This window comes from Tachypleus tridentatus, chromosome 12, assembly GCF_004210375.1.
Source record: "Tachypleus tridentatus isolate NWPU-2018 chromosome 12, ASM421037v1, whole genome shotgun sequence".
Lineage (NCBI taxonomy): Eukaryota > Metazoa > Arthropoda > Merostomata > Xiphosura > Limulidae > Tachypleus > Tachypleus tridentatus.
In genome coordinates, this window is record NC_134836.1 from 16,890,560 (window position 1) to 16,916,647 (window position 26,088).

At 31.2% G+C, this 26,088-nt stretch overlaps 1 protein-coding gene across 2 annotated transcripts in view; it reads right to left on the reverse strand.

The window, feature by feature from the left end:
• LOC143234996 (uncharacterized) overlaps window positions 1-26,088 on the reverse strand; it is a 39,116-nt gene that overhangs the window by 12,061 nt on the left and 967 nt on the right. For both annotated transcript variants that reach the window (XM_076472692.1, XM_076472691.1), the window contains 7 exons: window positions 16,631-16,702; window positions 13,083-13,149; window positions 11,932-12,087; window positions 9,940-10,071; window positions 8,073-8,222; window positions 7,725-7,877; window positions 6,258-6,416 (listed from right to left, as the gene is read on the reverse strand). In XM_076472692.1, coding sequence (XP_076328807.1) covers window positions 6,258-6,416; window positions 7,725-7,877; window positions 8,073-8,222; window positions 9,940-10,071; window positions 11,932-12,087; window positions 13,083-13,149; window positions 16,631-16,681 — 868 coding nt within the window. In that variant the 5' untranslated portion in view covers window positions 16,682-16,702. The remainder of the gene's footprint in view (window positions 1-6,257; window positions 6,417-7,724; window positions 7,878-8,072; window positions 8,223-9,939; window positions 10,072-11,931; window positions 12,088-13,082; window positions 13,150-16,630; window positions 16,703-26,088) is intronic.

Consider the following 26,088-nt stretch of genomic DNA (forward strand, 5'->3'; position numbering starts at 1 on the left):
TATCTCACTTACCCCCAAATGGCAGCACCTTATATTTTATTTTTTATTTATTTTTCATCTTTTCATGTTTATCTTTTTCTTATTTTAACTTGAGAGTCCAGTCACCTTCCCACAACTATCTGCAGAGAGTGAAGGATGATATATATGTGGAGCGTTGTGGACTTAGGCAACAACATCTTGCTCTCCTAATTTATAATCTTCTTACGCGAGCCTAGCGAATTGGAGGTTAAGATTGATAGACAGTGTATCCTCACCGCAACGTGGGTCTTACTTTCGCAGTCACCTCCAAACCCAAGGATACATTTTATAATCCCACGTTGTGGCTTGTACCATAGCATTTTTTTAAAAATATGCAGCGTATTTTGTTTAATGTTTGTTTTTGAAATTTCGCACAAAGATACTCGAGGGCTATCTGTGCTAGCCGTCCCTAATTTAGCAGTGTAAGACTAGAGGGAAGGCAGCTAGTCATCGCCACCCACCGCCAACTCTTAGGCTACTCTTTTACCAACGAATAGTGAGATTGAACGTCACATTATACGCCCCCACGGCTGGGAGGGCGAGCATGTTTAGCGCGACACGGGCGCGAATCCGCGACCCTTAGATTACAAAGCGTACGCCTTACGCGCTTGGCCATGTCGGGCCATATTTAATTTTAACGTGTTTTGTTTATGGCTTAAAAATTATGGTTATAGTATAATTAATCAGAGGTTGGGATTTGCTACTTTTAACGCAGTCCTTCCTCATGATTTTGTTTACTTATTTGGCTTCATTTGAATATAATTATTTAATTTCACTTATATATGTATACACAGTAAAACCTGTCTAAGGCGGAATCCCAAGATAACGAGTAAAATTTCTGGCTTAGACAAAGTGGACATACATTTCCTTAATTATATATAATTTTTGAGTGGAACGTTATACTTACTTGATTCAAGAGAAGTAAGACGTTTGTGAATAAAGTTATTATAATGTTTATCTTATACTTATTAGAATAAGAACAAAAATAGACATTCAAAATATACATAAGTACACAAAATCTTAATAAAATTATTGGAAGAAAGTTTCCCAATTTCAAGTGTTTCGTCTTTTTAATGGGCTTTCTCATGCAGTTAAAAGAGAATGCCAATTCTATAGCCTTTTCATAAAGTTCATTTTACCCCTTCATTTTTGCATACAATTTGATAGCTTTAATATAACTTAACACTTGCGATGAAGTAAGTATTTCTATTTCCTCACTATCTCTTAAAATTAGGGAAGATAGGAATTTGTTTTTTTTCTTGAGAATTATTTAAATAGTAGAATTTTTCACTGAAAAGACAAATATATTTCAAAAAATCATAAATCTAATTTAGCTGCAAAAATAATGACGGCATAAAAATGAATAGAATATATTTAACCAATACTTACCGTAACAAAATGTCCGAGAATTCATTAACATTTAAACAAATTATTAATTAAACAAGAATATATTAATATTTAAACAAATCATTAATTAAACAAGAATTTATTAATTTTTAAAGAAATTATTACTTAGATAAGAAATTAATATTTAATCAAAAACATTTTTCCGCCTTACTCAGGTTCTAACCCTACTTATTGATAAGTGAGGTAGGTGAAAGATAATTTTCCGTCCGCGTTAAATTATGCTGCAAAATTTTGATATTTCCTGCTTGTACAAATTTCCGGCTTCGACAGGTTTTTTTATAATAATATAAGTATCCCGCTAGGACAGCGGTAAGTCCACGGATTTATAACTCTAAAATGAAGCGTTCGATTCCCCTCGGTAGACTCAGCAGATAGCCTAATGTGGCTTGCTATAAGAAAGCTCAAACTCTTATTATAATATATACGCTTACTGTTATTCGCGTCCTTTGTTGATCGAATGATGAACAATATATCATATTATTTTTTAATTACGAAACATACCAAAAAGGACTTGCAGGGTTTCTAAGAATCGAACCAAAAGTTGCCATACTGTATCCTACAATTGTAAATCAAATATGAAATTTTGATTTTATAAATTTTTCTTTGTTTGGAAACAAGGGTAATGTATACACATTGTCGGTAACGTTATCTTTTAACTTACGAAAAGGCCCGGCATGACCAAGCGTGTTAAGGCGTGCGACTCGTAATCTGAGGGTCGGGGTTCACATCCCCGTCACGCCAAACATGCTTGTCCTTTCAGCCGTGGGGGCGTTATAATGTGACGGTCAAACACCACTATTCGTTGGTAAAAGAGTAGCCCAAGAGTTGGCGGTGGGTGGTGATGACTAGCTGTCTTCCCTCTAGTCTTACACTGCGAAATTTGTGACGGCTAGCACAGATAACCCTCGAGTAGCTTTGTGCGAAATTCAAAAACAAACAAACAAACAAACCTACAAAAAGTTATCGATTATGTAAATTTCTATCTTGTCACTTCTTACAAGTGAAATTGCATTCTTGCACACCAAAATTTGATAAATCTAACGTTTTTGAATAATATGAAGTGAAAATTGAATAGTGATTTAATATTAAAATTCAAGACCGAAATTACACAAACAGGTGCTATTTGCTTGTTTGTTGTCACGCACAAAGCTGTTCACTAGACTATCTCTACAATGCTCATCTTCGGTATCAAAAGCCGATTCTAAGCTTTATAAGCATTCGAATTTATCAGCGAGCTGCAGGAGGCGGGAATTTCGGAACTAAACTTTTAAAAATTAGAAAATTTCTTGTGACGTTCTAAAAATATTATGCTAATTTAAAATTAATCTAGCTTATAGAACAGGTGTTAAAGAAACAAATCTTATTTAATTATCGAATGTATTTCAGGTCCAACAAATCAAAGCATGGCTTTATTGAATGTTGAAAAACTTTGTTAAAACTTGCATATAAATCGATTTAACAATAAAACATAATTGGAAACAAAACACTACATTTCATGATTTAGAAAATTTGCTCTTACAACTTAAACATGTTACATTTAAAAGTTTAAAAATTAACAACCAACAAGTATTGTATTTCGAATCTATTGGTTCGACATCGTTTGACCAACAAAGGGCGCAGAAGTATTGAGAACCAAGAGTTGCAACGACTTATAATGGCATTTTTTTTATTGAATTCACTCATCTGATTTTCCCGCCTAACTTCTATAATGATTTAAAAATCTATCATCAAGAAATTGTGCGTAATGTAAGAGTTAGACAAATTCCGCTAATTCAAATCATATCTCACGATTTTTATAGTTAAAAGTTTATCTTTTAATAATCCTTGTACATATTCATTATGCTACTGACCTAAATTTTGATTTTTTAATTTTTAAAATATGTTCTCAGTTCTGTTCGAGTAGGTATCTTCTTATAGCAAAGCCACATCGGACTATCTACTGTGTCCACCGAGGGGAATCGAGCCCCTGATTTTTGTGTTGCAAATCTATAGACTTATTGCTGTCCAGCGGGGGGCACTTGCTCTGAAATTTCTTTGCACTTTTCCTAATTATATATACAGAAACTCCTAACTTTTACAATGTAGTTAGAAAATGTGGTGGTTTATGTCGTTTTTTACCACGAACAGCTACAAGAAACATGAATCGCCAGATGATCTGAAACTTAAGTGTTTATAATTTCTTGAAAACTTGTCCCAGCTGGGTTAAGACATTCGACTCGTAAGCTGAGGGTCACAGGTTCGAATCCCGGTCGCACCAAACATGCTCGCCCTTTCACTCATGGGGGCGTTATAATGTAACGGTCAATCCCACTATTAGTTGGTAAAAGAGTAGCCCAAGAGTTGGCGGTGGGTGGTGATGATTAGCTGCTTTCCCACTGCTAAATTAGAGCTAGCGCAGATAGCCCTCGAGTAGCTTTGCGCGAAATTCAAAACAAACAAACTTGAAAACTTGTCACGCACTAGAAGTTTTACTATCCTCTCGTCCTGAGAAGAAATGCGACAATAATACCTTAATATAAATAAAAGTAACGTGCTACATTTTAAACAATCTGCTAAGATTCAAAGCCTTGGCAACGAACCTTTATTTCTTGATAACCAGGAAGGAGATCAAATGCAAAAATCTACTTGTATATCCTTCGAAATGTTAACAATTTAAATATTCCCCTTACTTTCTGCTATAACGACTATTACTGCTTGCTGTACAAATTTTATATTCCCATTTTATAACCTTTACGATTAATAATATTCTTTCCCCAATTCCTTTCATTTCTTAAGTAAAATTACCTAACTTCCCCTTTTCATAACCACTTATCGTCTAAATTTGACCATTTTTATTTACTAACAGCAGTTTAGATAAAAAAAAAAGACAGTTGTCTCTCGATACTTTCGAAAATAAAACTTTTATTAAAGGCTTATCGAACTCACAGCCTAAAGCTGTGATAGTTCCCATATTCTTAATGATTATTGTTTTTCTCAGTACATATATAGTGTTGTAATGCATTGTCCTGTTACATTAAAACTTATCCTGTTCAAAATGTATGTAGATGACACTTATTTTCTTCCGTTCTCAAAAACAAACTTCTTGTTTCTTTAATCATCTGAACTCATGTATTTTACATGAGAATCTGAAGTCACCCGTGTCCTTTCATTTCCAGATAATCTTGTTAAGCAGAACTCTCTTAGTCTCTTTAGTTCCACTTTCCTATTAAAAAAATTACATTCCCAGGTGGCACAGCGGTAAGTCTGCCGACGCTACAAACCGGATTTTGTTACCCGTGGTGGATAGAGCACAGACAGTCCATTGAGTAGCTTTGTGCTTAACCACAAACAAACTAAAAAATTACTAAACTTATCACCTAGTTTGGCGGTTTTACTCCGTTTTTCATCAATACAACTATATATTTTGCCTGTTAATTAGATCCTGCAACCTCTGCTCAAATTTTTTGATACATTAAAATGTTGCAATAAATATCCGAACACTTGACAAAACCTGTCCACGCTAAAGATTCTTTAAACAGAAATCGATATTCTTATGTTTGATATATCGTAGCAAAAATAGCATTAGCTTTTGAAACCCAATTAAATTAGTTATAGCTCAATGCTAATACCAGGATGACTTAAAGTCCATTGCGTTTAGAAATATTACCTACGAAACAAAGGTCGCATCATGCTTTTGTACTGTCACTGGTTTGACCGAAATGTTGACCACCACTTACTTTCCTTTACAGCTACTGTAATTTCTTTGTTTTTTGAATTTTTTGTTGCTCTGTAGCAGCATCTCTTTGTATAAAATAGTACAAGTTTTTATTATTGGTTAACACTGGTAATAAAATCTGTAAAATGTTAAATGTTTTATTAAATATATTTTATAATGATGCTATCAACATCATATTCTTAGTTAAATTAAAATACCTGGCACATGAATCCTTTGTATAATGAAAGGTATCATCTTTATATGCTATAAAATAATTGCATGCAATAGGTTGAAAGACGCTTTCTTGAGAAAAAACAAAATATACTTTGTTTCACAATATTTGAAATAACTTTGTTGAGTATTTAACATTTCCAGTTTCTTAGTGATTTTAACATCAAGTAAATGTTTTATGTAGTATCTCTAATAAAAGTTAATAAGAAAGAAGTTATAAATATTTCTAAGAATGTGATTATACAGAACAAAATAGAGAAAACTATCTGTAAATGATATCTTGGAATTCTCAAGTAAGAGTAAAGACTGTCCTAATAAGTTTATCACAAAATATATTTCACAGTTAAACTAAATTCTGGCCTGTATAAGTTAAGGAAACCGACTAGAGGTAAGTTTTACAATGTACAAAGAGTTAATTTATTGAGCAGTTAGAACATCAGACAGCCAGTAGCCGTGCTCACTCGACAAGAGACTATCGTGATTGTTTACAAATGTGGAGAAATTTATGTAAGGAGAAAATATTTTCAGTTAACAAGAGTGAGAGAGTGAAGCAGTTTATATATTTATTCAAATAGAATCAAATCTCCCAGTGTATCTTGTTAAGGCACTCCAAGAAATGGGGTTAGACAAAAGGTTTCGAAAATTCCACACGATCAACGCTACAAGAGAGCACATTAGTATTACTGAAGGAAATACCCAAGGAGGAATGGCCCTTAATACTGTGTGACTAGCATAAAAATAAGTCAAAGTATTCTAAAGATGGGTATTTGCAAACTATGTGTTTAACACTTGTAAGTGCGAAACGAAACTATTTAAAAGTCTTGTGAAGGAAAAATGTTCACTTTTATAAAAAACAAAAAGACACAAAAGCACCTGGTATGCCTCATATACAATAACTAAATCTTACCAGTGTTTTCTGCATTACAAGATGAAGTTGGTGCTATACATTCACATGTTCCATTGATACAGGTACTATAACGATCTCTAGCTTGGCATTCAACTTCTTTGTTACATCGTTTACCAAGGGAAGTAGGTGTAGCAGAAGATATTATCTGTTCAACAGAATCTGTAGAAAAAAATTGTATATTTAATGGTAAAAAACATTCTAAAACGATTCAGTTACCTAAAATTACAAACAGAAAACAGGTATTGAATATTGTTATTGCCTTTAAGATAGCTCTAACTCTCCGCATGTTTTTAAGAAACTCTGATTCTATCAGTATTTCTTAAGATAACACTATCTCCGTAATTTTTACCGCCATTATTCACAAGTAAATGTTGTTTTATTGCAGCTTAAATATCACTTCGTACCGCTGAATTCTTGCTTCTTGTATAGATTATGAGAAATCTTTAAGTTAAACGCAGAAGTTCCCATAGACAGCAATGAACGCACTGCCAGAATTTTATGTACGAGGTCCAGTAACTAAGAACTGCTTTCTTTTCTGTGCTAACTATTCCTGTGAATACACATGAGTGAATAATAATTTACTCCTGTGTTTCATATTGCTCAACTGGAACGCAAAAAATTGTAACTGTAATCGGGTTTATAACGGTCATCAAAAACGGTAAGTGTAATAATACGCTGAAACTAGCATTGTAACAGTAAGTGCTCAACTTGGCTAACACAAACTCTAACTAAAAGTGGTCAAATGTTGAATGGGAGTATTAAAAATTGTATTTGCCAGATGCTCAAAATGAAAAGAAATTCTGTTATTACAGGTTGAAAAGATGTAAAAAATAGATATTGATTATCAGGCTCTAAGACTTTAACCAGGCAAAATCTATATTCAATTTGATATCTGAAATTGAGAAATGGGAGAACTGTATTTACGTCACTGAATGTAAGAAACTACTGTATCTCTTATACTTCGGGACAATTCTCATATGTATTTTTGAAATAAATGTGTAAGAAACACTTAAAAAATTATCGCATCAATATAGTAGTTCACTTTAAAAGTGTGTTCAATTGTTTACAGAAAGCGCATAAGAAATACTGAGAGATGAACACAACATTTTGTATACAAAACGTAGAAGGATTGCTTGAACGTATTAAATACTTTGATTTGTATGACGAACCCAAAAATCCCAGTTATCTTGCTGTAACCTACAAAACTATAAATTTCCAGTTATCTTTTTTCTAATCTACAAAACTAAAAATACTTTTATAAATATTATAAGGGTGAGCTTGAAACTTTGTATTGAGCTTTTCCAAAATAAGTAGTATCCATTTTGATGTGGTCTCACTGTACTACGCTACGGAAAGCTTCATTACTACCGTTGTGATATTAAAATAATTAAACACAGTAAAATATTTCTGTGAACAACATGCAAAATATAAGTTGGAATCGTAAATAAAAAGTTAGTTTTCTCCTACCCTGGATTTTGTTTCTTTCACAACGGAGTTTGTTTTTTGAGGATCTAAATCCCTCTCGGCATTCACAGATAGTTATTTTATTGTATTTCTTGCAATAAGCACCAGGGGTCGCTTCATTACAGTCCTCAGACGTTTTACATTTGTTGCCAAGAGCTGGAATATAACACAAAAAGTAATTCAGTCGTTGATTGAAAAACATTACAACCTTTCGTAACTGGCTCTTCATCAAGTAGAAAGACACAGGCTTTGTACGCACATACTGATTTAATAAAATAATATTTTGTATGTTAATCAGCTAAACTAATTATAAAGCTAAATAAAAATAGAGTAATCATTATTAGTACTCACGTGGCAAACAGCGTTTATTGTCTTTTAACAAGTATCTTAACGGACACTGACATTTGCCGTAAATATCAGGAATTATCCAATCACAGTAGGTGTACTTATCAGATAATCGGCATTGTTCATGATTTAAACAATAGTCTCCTATCTTTGCCACTGCAATGTAAAACATGGTCATTTCATTTTTAACTCAATTATCGAAGCATGAAAAATGTCAATGAATATGTATATGAACATTACCATATTTGTAAAGCTAATAAAAAGTAATTACTATTACCATATCGATAAATTTGAAAGAAAAGTAAAATATATTAGTACCCGGATTATCTTCAAATATTTTAATTACTTACTCTATATATACTACATCACTGATTAAAGGCCAAAACTAAGATAATAATGGAATGGTACCTATTCGGTAACACCTAGTTACGAAATGTATTAACACACTCTATACTAGAATACCTGATTTCAAGCGAAACACACTTCCACACAGCGATTAATAATAATGTAAGCTAAAGCAAAAAACTCCTACCGTATTACGTAAATATGCTTCATGTCATAGAAAAATAAAGGTATGGTATTCTTGTGTTGATAAAAATATAAAAACATTAAATAATTTTAGTGATGCTCACAGTTACAAAAAAGCATAAATAATAAACATGAAAAAATAAATGAATCAAACAAATATTACAAATAAACATTGTACCTATTAAATAGACTTGTATACTTCACAGAAACAAATAAACATTGTACCTATCAAATAGACTGGTATACTTCACAGAAACAAATAAACATTGTACCTATCAAATAGACTGGTATACTTCACAGAAACAAATAAACCCTATACATATTAAATAGACTGGTGTACTTCACAGAAACAAATAAACCCTATACATATTAAATAGACTTGTGTACTTCACAGAAACAAATAAACCCTATACATATTAAATAGACTGGTGTACTTCACAGAAACAAAGAAACACTATACATATTAAATAGACTGGTGTACTTCACAGAAACAAATAAACCCTATACATATTAAATAGACTGGTGTACTTCACAGAAACAAAGAAACACTATACATATTAAATAGACTGGTGTACTTCACAGAAACAAATAAACCCTATACATATTAAATAGACTTGTGTACTTCACAGAAACAAATAAACCCTATACATATTAAATAGACTGGTGTACTTCACAGAAACAAAGAAACACTATACATATTAAATAGACTGGTGTACTTCACAGAAACAAATAAACCCTATACATATTAAATAGACTGGTGTACTTCACAGAAACAAAGAAACACTATACATATTAAATAGACTGGTGTACTTCACAGAAACAAATAAACCCTATACATATTAAATAGACTGGTGTACTTCACAGAAACAAAGAAACATTATACATATCAAATAGACTGGTGTACTTCACAGAAACAAAGAAATATTATGATCTTATCGATCACAACTGATCGATCACCTCTTTTTGTACTAATTCCTAGTTGTAAACAGCTAGTAACACTACTCATTGTTTTAGCTTCAGACAAATTTTCAGTAATTTATAAGTTTTAATTCTTCAAACAGATGGCGCACCGAAAAAAATTAAGCTATCACATATTTTCGTTGACAAAAACGTATACGAATATATTAAGTTAATTGTTGTTCTTGTTTTTTCTAATTAACTCTAAGTCAGTTAAGGCGTAGTGACCTATAATAGGTAAGTTATAAAGTGTTGAATCCTTCTTAACTAACAAAGAATAATTTATAAGTAAAGTAAGGAGAAAGGAACCACATCATGCATATAGCTAGGGAATTCATAATAATTTTGTATGTTTTTTGTATGTTCTTCAGACATATAACAAACTCACCTGGTAAACATTTGTCTAGTTTGAATGGAATAAAATTAGGTTGACATTCACACAAACCATTGATACATCGACTGTTCTTAACTTTCACTTGACACTGAGCATCTATGGCACATCCGAATCCTAACAGTGTGGCTGTAAACATTTTGGAATATTTCGCTTAATTTATCAAACATAACATGCGGTTTCAATCAATTTAAATATTTTAATATACTTAAGTTCGTATCTTTAAACATTCATGCAATAATACAACGTATTATCAACTGGTGAGAATGTTATTATAACATTCCCAAAGTTATAGATAGCTAAGTAAACATAATCATTTTTTTACAAAAAAAAGCAAATGTGTTTGAAAAGGACACATTTTGTAATTTAGATTTATTATTATATTGCACGTATTTGGTGATTGATTTTAATGTTGATATAAACTTAGATTAGATATTTCAGTTAATCAAAAAATCATATTTAATTGAATTGTATTTTCTCATAGCACACAATACACGAAATACATATTGCATGGTTTAATGCTAGAGGTGTATAATTTATTATTTACTTGTTGGTTTATTCTTGAGCAAAGCCAAGTTGGGTTAGCTGGTGTGTTCACCGCTGGTAGTCAAATCCTGAATTTTAGCATTCTGGGTTGTAGACTTACTTCTGTCTCAACGAAGGACATAACATATAAAATGACCTGCATCCGTGGATCTCGACGACACCATGTCAAATTATTAAATATGTTTTAGATACTCGTTTAAATGTCAAAATATATATGTTTACAGGTGTTAATAAAATTTGTAAATTTTAAGTAATTCGTATCATACAGCTCGAAATATCAACGTGACCTGTCCAATACTGACTACATCTATCAACAAAATTCAGCTGGTAACTTCATGTTGAACAAGTGAATTATTATAACATTGGGCCTAACCAAGTTTCCAGTATTCTAGCATTGAACGTTTATTAAAATATTTTGATGAAAGACCCTTTGTCAAATTAACGCATTTTAATCAGATTATATTTGTTTTTAAACAACGACTAATAAAATTCCTCTTTCACAATACCAATGAATTAATCGAAGTTTCTCTTATCAATAAAGTTTTCTGTTATTAAAATGTATTTTTCACCTGTATGTTTTATTTGTGTAATAATTGTTAATTATTACTAGGTTTATAATTAGCTAGACAACTATATCACTGGTCAACTATATATCGGCTAGAAGCTATAACATTACTAATCTTTTTTCCAGAGAAGAAATAAAACTTAACAATATATCCTGCTATTTTTTTCAGACAGGTAATTTAATTTCTTCAAGAAAAGAGGGAAACAGGTGGTTCTTCACCGATCTCCTATGAAACAAAGATCATCCTCTGAACATGCATGAGTTGTGATTATCTTTTGAACATGCTTGAGATGAATCTTGGGAAAGTTCACGAAGCTTTTTTAACTCCTAAGTGTTTCGAAACAGTTAATGAATCCTCTCATCAGATAATCTGATCACTCTGTACTTAAAATCTAAGTTTCTCGTTAAATTGTTAGTCCATTGCTCAGAAGGTAATCGATTAATCAGGTAGGTGATCAAAGAACTGCTCTATTCTTATCAGTAGAAACAAAGTTTCACAGGTAAAATTACTTAAAAATTATTTAAAGGGACTATTGTAACTAACGCGATAAGCATGTTCTACGACTGTTTTGTTTGTTTGTTTTTGAATTTCACGCAAAGCTACACGAGGGTTATCTGCGCTCGCCTTCTGTAATTTAGCAATGCAAGCCTAGAGTGAAGGCAGCTAGTCATCACCACTCACTGCCAACTCTTGAGCTACTCTTTTATCAACGAATAATGGGACTGATCGTCACATTATAACGCTTACACAGCTGAAATGGGGAGCATGTTTGATGTAACAGGGTTTCGAATCCGCAACTCTCAGATTAGGAGTCGAACGCCTTAATCACCTGGCCATGCTGGACCGTTCTACGATTGTAGGAAATATTGTTACTTACGTGGTAAACATGTTGTATTATTCATTTCGACATGATAGGAGCGACAATGACAGATTCCTTTATTCCAGCTGCAGTAACTGTTGGGAATGAAAAGAAGACAGACTAACGAAGACTTACAAGGAGATCCTAACTTCACGGATGATGGAAGATAAAGACCTATAAAATATTAATGTAAACGACTAAAAGTTAAATCTGGAAATATTATTTTGTGAATAATGTTTAAAATAAAATTAAATATTAAGTCTAAAGGAGAGCAAAACACGTTGTTTTAAGTTTTAAAAATATGAGATTTTGCTATTCTTCTCGCATTATTAAAGTAAAAAAAATCAGTTTCCTTTTAAATATTCTAACATAACCAAGACAGATTAACCCTTTTGTAGATTCTTTAAAATATTATAAAATTTGCTTTTCATTAGTTCTTCTACATTGACACAAAACGTAATAAGATTGTATTGATAATTAAAAACATAGTATGCCCTGCGTGTAGATTGAATTTTTAACTGCTTCCAAATATTGTGCCGTTAGAAAAGAAATCTCTTATTGTCAACATTGAGACTAATAGCTACTTTCGCCACATCGTAAATCATGAAACAAGTGTGAAAGCATCAAAAGATTATAAGTTTAGGGTTAACTACAACTGTTATTTATTTTTTAACTTCAGAGCAAATATTAAATACTTCTGAGATGTTTTCTTAAAAACTATTTTTTTACTTTTGTGTTCAAATACAAAGCTATACAATAAGCTATCTATGTTGTGCTCTCAGTATATATCAAACCGATAATTTTAGAGTTACTAGCTCTTAAATGTACCTCTGAACCAACAAGGTGCAGTCGTTTTAATAGAAGTAAATAGTTTATATACTACATTTTTTATATTTGTTAATTTTTAACTTAATATTTCTCTTTTAAGTTAATAATTTCATGATTATAACAATAATTTATAGTTTTCTGCCTTAAATAAGTAATTATGTTTCAAATTACATAAAAGGTTGTATTCTTGCAAGTTTCGGCAAGAGACGCATATTATGCTAATGTGGTACTTGAATATCTTAAACCTCCAAACTGTAGGCGGAATCACGTTTTCATAAGTCGGTTTAAAAACTGCTAAAATACACGTTAAAAATGTTTCTTATATCTTTATCAGCTCTTACCATTCTGGTTAGAGGTCCATGATTGATGGGATGAAGCACTAGAATACAAGGTACAAATCACGACAGCCTAAAATTACAAGAAAAATATGTTAACACTATTATTAAAGCTTCAAAATTTTGATAGTTTATGATAAGCAAAGGTTGATTACTTTGTTAAGTTCAGACATGCTATTAATATGAAGAAACGGCTTTTGATGGAATGTATTTAATCGGCAGTAGCTGTACAATAAAAACCTTGTACCAAAAACTCTTAAAATATTATTTATTGCATTAACCTGCCGAGATATTTCCGGTCATTATTTTTTCTTTCGTAACAAAATGATATTAATTTTTCATATAAAATAAACGTCTGATAACCCTTAAAGACGACATTTTGTTTATCTAAAACATAAATAGGTATAAACTTTAGAAATCGTTTCGCAATATGTATGGTACAGAAGTAAAAAGGAGCCAATACTCGAGTTAATGTATTTTAGGAGCAGAAAACATAGTGAAATATATTTTTTACTTCTTTGTTGATTTTCTACCAATATCTCTATTATGTTCTTGAATTCTAATTTATGTTTGCATTTATTTTGTTTGTACAATATACTGTAGTCCACATAAACAAAGAATGGTGAACTTGCTCTCCAGTGAATATTTCGGTGGTTTGTTATGTACTAACTAATTTACTTATCCTTTTCTTCGCATTTAAATATTCTTTCGACCTAGAGTAATATGGCTGATATGCCTTTGATATTGTTCTTTCTTATTCTTAGCGTTTATATCCTTTATTGTGTTTTTTTTTTATCAAGTGCTAACGATATCCACTGTCAAGACTACTTGTTGTGGTATACGTTCTCTCTTGTGTTTCTTTTTATATTTTCTTTATCCCAGATATTCTTTTCTTGGTCTACAAGCATTCTTTGACACTTTATTTACACTTCTGGTAGAGTTTGGTCGTTAGTTAAGTGTTTAGTATTAACTGTTGTTACCTGTAATATCCTGTGGTGTGACTTATGTGTCCTGGTAACCATCATGTGTAGTAATGACAGTTATCTTTATCTGTTTCATACTTTTACATTGTGAATTATATACCAAGATGTTGTTTGTTCATGCATCCTTGAACCTTTTCTGTAGTGTAGCTGTATTAAGAAAAAATTGTCAACATACCTAAGCTAACTTTTGAGAGTTAGAGAAGCTGTTTTAAGGGCGTTAACATTTTCCATGTATAGGCTACTGAGTACTAGTGAGTAAACCCATGACTAGACTTTTTTAATTTTTTATAGTACTTATGTTCTGTTGAAAGCTAATTGTGCTGAGAAAGTTCTCAAACACATTTTTTCAAGTACTATCACAATAACCACTTCGATGTGCACAGAATTTTCTAAAGTCTTGAAACGCCAATATATCTTGGTCTAAAAACGATAGACTTGAATCATATACCTGTGTTGTAAAGCAAATAATGATATGAAACTATCTACTACGAGGACAGGTAAATCTAGTCTATATTCTTCTTGCAAGTGGTTAATAATGTAAACAGGAAGATACAGGTTTTGCTCTGTGAAGGAAATGTTGCGTCAATAATCTTGCACGTTTGGAAAAAAAAATCGCTGTTATTCATGGTGCTAATATAAGCTCTACAGTTAAGGCTTTTATGGTGTCTTTGTACTTTTTCCAGTTGATGCTAGTATAATAACATTTAAATAACTTTTTAATTTATCTAGAATTTAACAAACAATATGAGGTAAACATATTAGTTTTACCTAGTTTTTATTTGCGTTTGTGACAAATATTGTAACTTGTGTTACGTCGTATTAAATTAAAACTTAAAACTAAAAGAGTAATTGAAATGTTATGTAAGAAGTGCGTATATGTAATTAGTAAAGTAACTCATGCATTTAGAGTATACATCTAAGTACAGAATCAGTGTTTTAATGGACGTATAATAATTTTGACGTATGAGAATGTAATTACTCCAGTAGTGAATCTATAAAGATGCAAATATGTAGGTGTATAATTAGAGCAGCAATGAATTATAAAGATGCAAGTATGGAGATGTTGTGATACATCACTACAGATTTCTAGCTGTACGGATGTGAAACCAAAACATTAAGTAAAACCAGTTCAGTAGTAAATCTAATTGTGCAGGTCTAGAATTAGTCCAGTAGTTAATCTAGACGTATAGTTCTAGAATTAGTCCAGTAGTTAATCTAGACGTATAGTTCTAGAATTAGTCCAGTAATTAATCCAGATGTGTATTTCTATAATTAGTCCAGCAATTAATCCAGAAGTGCAAATCTAGAATTAAGCTAGTAATTAATCTAGAGGTACAGGTCCAGTAATTAATCTATAAAGTCAAATATTCCATTGTTATGTAAGAATGTGAAAATGGGTGTATTACTTGTTGAGCAACTTAATTATTCAAGAAAAAGTAATTGTTTCATATTCTGCTACCTCAACGACTAAGAAAAAATAATCAAAGGTCTTAAAAATGTTGTTGTTGCTATAGGCAACATGAAAGATCATATTTTCTTTGTTTACCTAAAATGGTTAGAAATTGCTGTATTATAAGATCTCGTTTCGGACATAGCGTATCATCTAGAACATGAATCACGGTGAACAAATGAAAGATTCTTAACGTCATATAATTTAGTCATTCATGAAATTTTGATGATAAAGTAACATTTTCCAAAACTGGGATCGTTTAACAAGTCACAAACCACTTGTCCAATCTAATCTAACAATCATTGGCTTTAATGATTTTCTAATAATAGGCTAAAAATTCAGAAGCATTCAGTAAAATCGCGATTTTAGTTCCGTTGTGTATAAACTTCTGTACTCCCTGATCTTCCTTACGTTGTTTGTGCTTTTTAAAGCTCTGTTTTTATCAGACAACAAAAAGCAGTTGTTTTGTTAATGGCTTGTATATGCTTCGCACTCTGATGGCAGTAATTCAAACGGAAGATTTTAAAGAAAGGTAAACTCAGTAGTATTTCTTCTCACCCAATTATTATATAATACAAAAAATATAATGTTATTAAATAAACGACTTATTACTTGATAATAGTACTTTAAATAAGTAAAGGTGAAAATTTCTATAGTTCAATGCATGATCGGTTATGACTTATAGAATATTATTAAATTGCATTCTAGCTTAAAACTTTATTTTCAGAAGAATATACAACATTTCATCAAGACACAATTAATATATGCTTTTTCAATAATCACTACTCTGTCTTTTACTTTTCTTGAGCAGTAAAACGTATAAAGTGCTTTAAGATCAATACATCATGGAAACCAGTAAATGTTTTACTTTAAACTGTTCTTATTTAGTTGTTGTAAAGAATATAGTTATGGTGTTTTTAAACCATGCTGTTGTTATTGTTGTTGTTTAGTAAGCTAAGTTACGGTTTTAAAGCAATCAATTATCTTTCATATCTTATTGTTTAAAATGGAAATCAAGTTGAAAAGAATCAAAACAAAATTAATTCCCAATCATACTGTTTCTTGTTATATTTTATAGGAAAGATCAAATAGTAAAACAAAAAAGTGATTTAGACACTTACTGTAATTAATGTAGAATACAATCTCCTGTGGCAGTCTTGTTGTTCATTCATATTGATATTTTTTTCGAAAAACTAAACAAACAAGAAATATATACATAAAGTACGCCTTTAATAACTCTTTATATTTCATATAGAATATGAAGACTTAAGACTGTTCAAATAAAAATAAAAACGCACTAAAAATAGAAAACTAACATCAACTTCTAAGTATACAGTAATGTAATATATTCATCAAAAATAAGTTTCACAATGGAATAGGCCCGGCATGGCCAAGCGTGTTAAGGCGTGCGACTCGTAATCTGAGGGTCGCGGGTTCGCATCCCAGTCGCGCCAAACATGCTCGCCCTTTCAGCCGTGGGGGCGTTATAATTTGACGGTCAATCCCACTATTCGTTGGTAAAAGAGTAGCCCAAGAGTTGGCGGTGGGTGGTGATGACTAGCTGCCTTCCCTCTAGTCTTACACTGCTAAATTAGGGACGGCTAGCACAGATAGCCCTCGAGTAGCTTTATGCGAAATTCCAAAAACAAACAAACACAATGGAATAAATGTTTGTTTTAAGTCTTGGGATTCATCCACTTACTTTGCATTGACTTTAATAATAATGAAATGATAATATTGTGTTAATAACCTTCGGTAAATAAAAGATATATCAAATTCACACTGAGGTTTTTCAGACTTTCAATGTACTTTATTTTACTTTTATTGCGTGTATAATCAGCAAAGTTAAAATAACTTCCAATATTTGCGTTTGTGTCATCAGCCATTATTCTTAGTAAAATGTGCGGATATAAAATTCTGTGCTTCTGTAAAATAAATAATGGTTTTTCTTATGAGATATGACTCTAAAGCCAATCTAGTATAATATTCAATGAGGCTTTTTAGGAATAAGTCTATCCAAAGTGAGTTTAAATATTTGACATATCTTGTTGTATAAAAGAATTGATATTCAATAACTTAACATTATAACGTTGTTTTTAAGGTATAGGAAACCTCTCAAAGTGTAATGTTGTGTGACGACAGAAAAAAAATTAATTCAACCTCATACTCATACTTGGAGCTCCACCGATTTGTTCGGTTATTCGATGTTTCAAACCTTTCTGCTCTAATGCACAAGGTATCTTAACATGTGTAGAAGCTCGTTTATATCGACTCGATAACAAAAAAATTGATATACTTAGTAGTGTAGTGTTCTACAAAACAAAACTTTGTTGTCTCTTCCTTGATACACTTTGTTACCTGCACGCTTCCACAGACACGGGTTAATTGCAATAAAGGAGTAAAGTAACAGTTCCAGGTCAGTGCTCATCAAAAATTTTCTGTTGTCCATTAATTATCCGTATGCCGCGTTCATCCAGTTAAATCTTTGGAATTTCCGGGTTTCTAAAAGCTTGGTATTGATATTAACTTATAATTAATAGTTTTCTTCCGCAATTATTAGACTGTATTTAATTTAAAAAACATACGGAAGAATAGATTTGCATGATAAATTCTGTAAAGCACAAACTTCCTGTATTTACATAAGATTGTTAGAGATTCTACTTTTTAAGTACTTACGATACGGTTGTAGTGACTGGGTACCAAGCGTTGTCATGGATAATAGCCAAAACAGTCTCCAAAATCTAATTATTAATTAGTAACTTTATGTTTTATTTATTAGATCCTAATTAATATATAATTAATGAATAAGTAATAAATTAATGATAATAAGTAAAATAATAAATTAAATTGGTTAATAATGATGAATAATTAATAACAACTATTAATCAATAATTTGATTCAGGTTAAGCGTGTAAGTTGGAATCCATGTTGAGTATGATATTCTTCGACAATGTTTTACGTATATGTCTAAATCGTACCGACATGGTTATCCATCAAATAAAATCAAAAAGATATTGAGATTTGTCTCTGAGCAGAAAGCAATCCATTATATTGAAATTTTCACATTCTTCAAACAGTCATTCTCTGAGCATCTCAAATGCACAGTACAGAAAACTCAAGACTTACACAATTCTTCAGGTAAGTGGCTAGTATTTTAGTTTGTTAAACTCGATCGTTTTGTAGCTATCGCAAGTTTTTGTTATGTGAATATGCATCGAAGTAATTAATTGTATTAACTCTAGTCTGTACATTGATGTTGCTTGCTTGATAACATTTTCAGGATGCTAGCGTCAAATGTTCATGATATTCGGAAAACAAAAGGTTCAAAGACTTAAAGAAAAATTAAAATACCAACATCATATACCTAGCGTTTTCGAAAGATGGACGTTCTTCATCATGTGCTCAGATTATAGGAAATCTTAAAACTAAATCATTAATGCTTTAATACGTACTGTATGCAATTATTAATTCCATTTATTTTTCGTAATTAGTTTTGGTAAATCTTCTTATATTACAATATTAAAAATATTTATAATTATGAAGATTATTTTTATTCGTTAGCTTAGTAGTGCATGTATTTAGGACTAACTTGGAGTTTCTCAAGGCTTAACATTATAATACTTTATTAGTTACCATAAGTCTCGTTTCACAATAGGTTTTAATGATCGACATATTAAGTAATGCCTGAAGTATTTTTACTTAGTTTGTTATACCGGATTGTTTATTAATTTTGCAATTTCGTCTTTAGTTTTGATGTTTCAATAACCTAATTTTAAATCAAAAATATTAATTATGATTAACATCAATTCTACTTTGTCTGGAAATACAAGTTTATTTGTCTTTGTTTTCTAGAATACAACCATTGAAGAAAATTTACATATTTTTCACAACAATTTCTTCCACGTACACGTAGCCCTTTGTATACCTTTATGTGAAAATTCTCAAACAAGCTTTCTTGTTTGTTTGTTTCTTTTAGCGAAAAGCTACTCAGTAGACCATCTGTGTTTTACCCACCATTGGTTGTCGAAACTCATATCTAACGTTATAATACGTAAACGTACCGCTGACCCTCGCGACACAGATTTTCTTCCACAAAATCAGAGTAACAACTCCTCACATGCTCAAACATTCTATATTTAAACAAAGTAATTTTAACGGTACTCACTTCCTGTATTTCCTTTCTTTAAAAGTTAGAATTATTTGTTATTCGTAAAATAACTTCCCAGAACACTTTAAAATATAAAATGAGAAATATTCGTAAACGTTGTTGAAATATTATCGCTGATTTTAAAGTGTTTTTCTCACAACTGGAGCAATTTAATCATAACACACTCGTACCACAGGAGTCTTACCAAATACGCACATCTGCAAAAACCGATTATCCAAGTTATATATTAATGTAGCTAGAATGTAAATGTTTTTTTTTATATATTAACAAGCCGAAGTACTCGTCCACGTTATGAACTTAAAAGTGGCAAAATTGTTTGCTTTCTGTTACTCGCTTGCAATACCCAAATTTTAATGCCATTCTGCAGTATTTCACATTAGCCACAGAAGTGTCTTACAGACTGAATTTGAAACGACGCGGGTCAAAGAAGAAAGTGGAAATAACTCAAGAAACAGCTCTTCATATCAGTCGTTGATGGAGTAGAAACTACAGCTGAGTTAATGTATTATTGAAATAGTGGAGAACATTTGTTTATTACATCTCTGCACAGAAAGCGTTGACGCAATGTCCAAGATATATAAGATACTTGTGTGTTCCCCCCATCCCAGCTGCATGTGGTGTGTTATAGAAAAAATAATAGCATTTTGTTGTAAGAACAGTGTCATCTCTCCATGTAGTAAACGTTAACCTATGTCAAATATAATAAATGCCCAATAACAATAATAATGTGGATGGTGGGATTTTAAGGCACCATGAACATGCCACTTGTTTCAAATTATCATCCCACAAAGTTTGTATAAGAGTCGTCCAGCGACCTAAGAGTAGTTATATAACGGACACACAGATGTTTCCACTTCATACATACAGACAGGCAAAAATGTCATTAATAGTCAAACAGAAGTTGGACAGTTAACATGAACGTGCACAAAATGTGACATCACAATTTCATTTCTTCTCTTACAATTGTTACCTTCTCTGTCCAACAGCTATATAACTGCTTTTCATTATTACGTCTCCTCCTGTCACATTTGCTTTCATCTTATAAGAGAAGAAATAAGAGAGTGGAAACAAAGACTCGTATCTTATGTTACTAAAAAATATATCATTAGAAAAACGAATACGAGGTTTGTAAGTCACATTTCGGAACCCTTGTCTTTGATTGAGTGGGAAACGCAATAAAAACAGAGACCTTTTTAGACATTAACACATTTTTAGATATAATTCTGAACTCAGGAACAAGAGAATTTGGTTTTGTATCTATTTCGTGGAAACTGTGAAGCAATTCTCAAGATATAAGATGTTCTACTAGTTAATGGTTGCTCGAAATCTTCTTCTGAATAGCTAAAACAATGCTCACGACAAATTATTTTTCGAGTATACAGATTTTGTAAGATAGCGGAACTAATGCATCTCGTGATAACCTAAAGACATATCTTATTACGTTAATAAAATTAAAATCTAAGTTTCCAGAAAGTTCCAACGAAATAAGGAAACACAATTAAAATAGAGTTTTTATATTAACATTTACAAGATTCCTGTTTTCAAACTCGATCAACTGAAGTAGTTTCATTGAAAAGAGCTAAAAATCATCATGGATAAAAATCTATATGTCCGAAAAAACCTAATGAATGAGAATAATGACGTTAAAGTTTCTTATGATTTTTAAAAGGATATTTTATTATAAAAAGTATAATCAATTTATACATAAACGAATATTTGTAATAACCGTTAATATCAACTGTACAGTTTTTTGTACGTTAAAATATATTTGTGTTAAGAAATAAAATTGTGTGTATCAATCTTGTTGGCGAATATCATAAAGTTGATACACATCAACATTTAACTAATTCAAATTCAAATTTTCGGATATTCGAAATATTAATACGTTACGTAACATGATAAATCGGATATTCGTCTGGAATTTATTATAATACGTAACAAACTTATCAAACAAATCGAAGCAATTAAATAAGAAAGTTCTCATAAGGTCTAACAATTTCTTCTCAGTCTACGTGGACAAAGCGTAACACTCACCTTTATAAAATAAAAATTATTTATGTACGTATATGTTCAAATATACGACGTTCATAAGCAACCAATGTCAGATTAACTTGTATATAATGTAAAAACAGGATTCTATAATTGCTACTCTGCACTTATTACAGAGGCAAATCGTTTTATTATTGTTATACTAATATTGAAGTCATTATAATTGCAGTATCATGAATATCTAACTCTTATTGCTAAAAACATATAACCCGGTATGGCCAAGCGTGTTAAGGCGTGCGACTCGTAATCTGAGGGTCGCGGGTTCGCATCCCTGCTAAACATGCTCGCCTTTTCAGCCCTGGGAGCGTTATAATGTGACGGTCAATCCCACTATTCGTTGGTAAAAGAATAGCCCAAGAGTTGGCGGTGGGTGGTGATGACTAGCTGCCTTCCCTCTAGTCTCACACTGCTAAATTAGGGACGACTAATACAGATAACCCTCGAGTAGCTTTGTGCGAAATTCAAAAACAAACAAATTAAAAACATATTCTAGATGATGCATTTAGGTCTTCATTACGAAGGTAATTTAATTACTGTTTATAGGGAATTAATGTTTCCACGCATTACATGGAAGATTTGGCACTTTTATACGTATTTTTTTGTCTGCGTTGTATTCTGTTTTTATTATATTTCTACTATTTGTTACATAATAAAGTATAATTTTAATTTGTAATTTCTAAGTGTTCCTAAGTGTTAGTCATAATAATTTCATTCTCAAGACTTTCATGGATAAACTATAACATCTAAAATCACCAAGTTATTACCATAAAATTAAAAAAAAAAGAGAAGTTTAAATGATAAAATCCGGGGCTCAATTCCTCGCGATGGACAAAATGCAAATAGGCACTTTGTAGCTATTTAATAAAATAACACAATCACTAAATAACACTTGAGTTCAAAATCTCGTGGACTTCTGTCTTAACAGGCTAAAGACAAATATAGGACAGATACTCATCTATGTAGTTTGCGATAAAACAAACTGATACTAATCAATCTTAAATATTTTAAAATTCACTAATGAATAGAATTTCGCTTGATGAGCTCCCTAACTTCTATGTTAAAAGAGTTATTATGAAATCAGTAAATGAATGTATGATACATTATTTTACAAATTTCCAACTATCATTCGAAACTATTAAGTCGACGAAGCTAAGATGTGTGCTTCTTTCCCTTAAAAGTTGCGTATATTATATCTATTGCGTTTCCTAAATATATATAAGAAAGTGCGTGTGTATGCACTCAGTTATCTTATTTTGGATAACGATAAAATAAAAGATAAAATGAATAAATTTAGAACACATAAAGAAAGTTTTAATAACACATTTAATTAAAATGTTGAATATTAGACAAGATGTGATATATTAGCTAAGGACCATTTGTTGCAAAATGATTTATTTTCATTTAGACTTTTAAATGTGAAAGAAATAGAGTAAAGTATCTCAGTATATAAATATCAGGTATACATTTTTTTTTAAATTTCGAAACTAGAAGACTGTCGCGAATAACATTCGCTAAGAATTAACTATTTTCGTTTCGACAACCTTGTTTTTGAGTGTGTAAAAACTGTTGGTTCACTGGCAAATAAAACATAATAACTTAGCTAGTCTCAGCAATCTTCTCGAGAATGACAACACATTTTTTTATGTAGACAGAAAGTAACTTATACAATACAGCAACTCTTAACATTTATTTACCGCAAACCAGTTAACTTACTAATCCCTTGGTTACATTACTAAATATGGTTATGCAGCGTATTTGACTATATGTTATGTATAGTTCGTGGGAAACTCCTTTAAATAAAACAAAACCATTACGTCTTTTTAAAATACTTCATCCATATAACTTTCCCACTTCAGGGCACTAGTGTGTTTGTTTTTTAGTGGGGGGATATTGATCTCGCTGTAGTATAAATTTTAAGATTTGAAAAACCGGTTGTTCATTGCGTGTTTAGGTAGTAAAGTTTGTTGCCCTGAACAGAATCTGTGTGTTAATCCTCAACTCAAAAGTCTTTCCAAGTTACCAATAGTGGAAACCAACTGGTAACAAACTAGAGAAACCGAATTATGCACCAATAACTGTAACAGTTTCAAAAAGAACTTTCCATTTATTCACTGTTCAAAAGATGTGCTGATGAAGCTCTTTAAAATGTAGAATTAATTTATTTTGTTTAAAGAAAAAGAAAAGAAAATGATAGGATCTACAAACAAACAACGTTTATAACACACAATTTATTCAAAAACACGCGTAAAATTAATCATTGGAACACGTTGTGTTATGTTAAGAAGATACTAGTGCGTTATAGATATGTGACACTAATTAGAAATATCTGAGAATTAAAACTTCTTGCAACTGAAAGTGTTTTATAGATCACATGTAATTGCTTAGTTCACAGAACTAGCTTTTCAAAATTATTCTGTAATATGTAGTTTACCTTATATCTTAATGTGCTTTATGAGCATGTGCAGCTTTTAAGTTCCCAGAACTTGTCTGCAACCTTATCCTTTGATTTTAATCCAAAATGACAAAGCGATGATTTAATTTGATTATTATGTATAATATACAACATGAATAACCTGAGGTTGTCATTAAAAAGTAGTATTGTACCAAACAAAGCTGATTTCAATGGAGAAATATAAAATGGTGTGTTTTTTATGCTTAAGCGTAACAAGCGGAGTAGACTGATTAGTTTTCATAAATTATATCGTTGAGCTAAATCAAAATATGTAAGATATGTTATATCTTTGTGAAGATCAATAATGGCATATTTTTAATATGTTTATTCTACATGAAAGAAAATTGTGTCATAAATATTATAACACTAAACCATCATTTCAGCCCAGATAAGGCCAAATTTGTGGTATTATGGGAGGAAATGGCTTAAAAATCAACTTATAGGGAGAAAACTTTGTAAACAAAAATTACAGTTGGAAAAAGAATACTTTTTGTAATGCATTGTGAGAATTTGAGATATAATAATAGAATAAATAGGAAAGAAGATATGTATACGACATATTTCACTACAAAATAACCATTTTCTACCTTAAATATATTGTTGGCGTGAACGTGCTTTATTGTCACTGTGAGAAAACCTGTACACTCGATAGATAAAGTGAAAAAAATATCATTGGCTACTTTTCTTTATCATGATATGGGTTCAACTAGTCTATTTTTGGTTAACTTGTTTTCCTCATTACTGATAAAGAGTGAAATTCTCCAAAAGTATGATAACATAACCCAATGTCGCATGTCGATCAAATTAGAGGTTGAACTGGACCTCCCTTGAACATACGCTTCGAGATTAAACAATTTAAGAATACTCAGTTTATTTTTTACATTTCATTTTCTACTTCCATAATATAAGTTACATGAGCTTTCATCACGTCAGTAATCTGTAATATATCTTTATTTGTTCACACCAATGATTATTACGAAAATACGTTATAAAGTTGAAACACAAGCGAGTTAGGAAATACGAACGATTTTGCAGAAGTCTAAGAAGAAATTAAAATAAAACGTTGTACAACTTTCGTAAATATGAAGAGGGGTGAATGTATAAGATGTGTGAGAAAATAAATGTGAAGTAGTATTGAAATTAATTTTTAAAAAAACGCTTTGAAGATCATCGGTATCAAATCAGATTCCAAGGACAAAATATTTCATAACCACTTTGAAAAGCACAAAACAAAACACTTCTTGTAACCTGAACTCCTTCATTAATTTTATATTAATAGTACTAGTTGATATTAATATTTACTTACAATGTGCATTCGATGAAAATATGTATATCAAAAATGGTTACTGCAAATGCAGTGTGTTGCATGAACAAAGCCGACTCAGAAATATAATAGATACCAAATAGAAACATAAAATGTAAGCACATCAGTTGTTTCAGTAAATATCTTAATTCATTTTATTTTCCTTAAAGTCACTTATGAAGCGTGTTTGTGTTTCTTTCTCATTATTGAATCATATAAAAACCCTCGCAACCCTCATTGTCACCAACCTAAACTTTAAAAGTACAGAAAGTAACTTTCAAAGATTCTTGTTTTTCTCTCCAAAATGAAAACCACAATTAGGTTTTTAACTAACTATTTCATTAGGACAACTGCTCACAACAAAACACTTTTATTCATGAACGTTTGTATTAATTTAGTACAATCTTATTTTAATTCTTAAACATTTCTTTATACTGAACTGTACAGAAATAACATCTGGAGCAAAACTGTAAAGTAAAATGATTAGAAACAGAACACTTTTCGAAACGGTGACACATCTATGGTTCTTGGTTGAGAGGTAACCAATTACAGTTCAACAATGTAGCCCATCTGTATTTCATGGGAAAATAATAGAGTCTAGGAATCT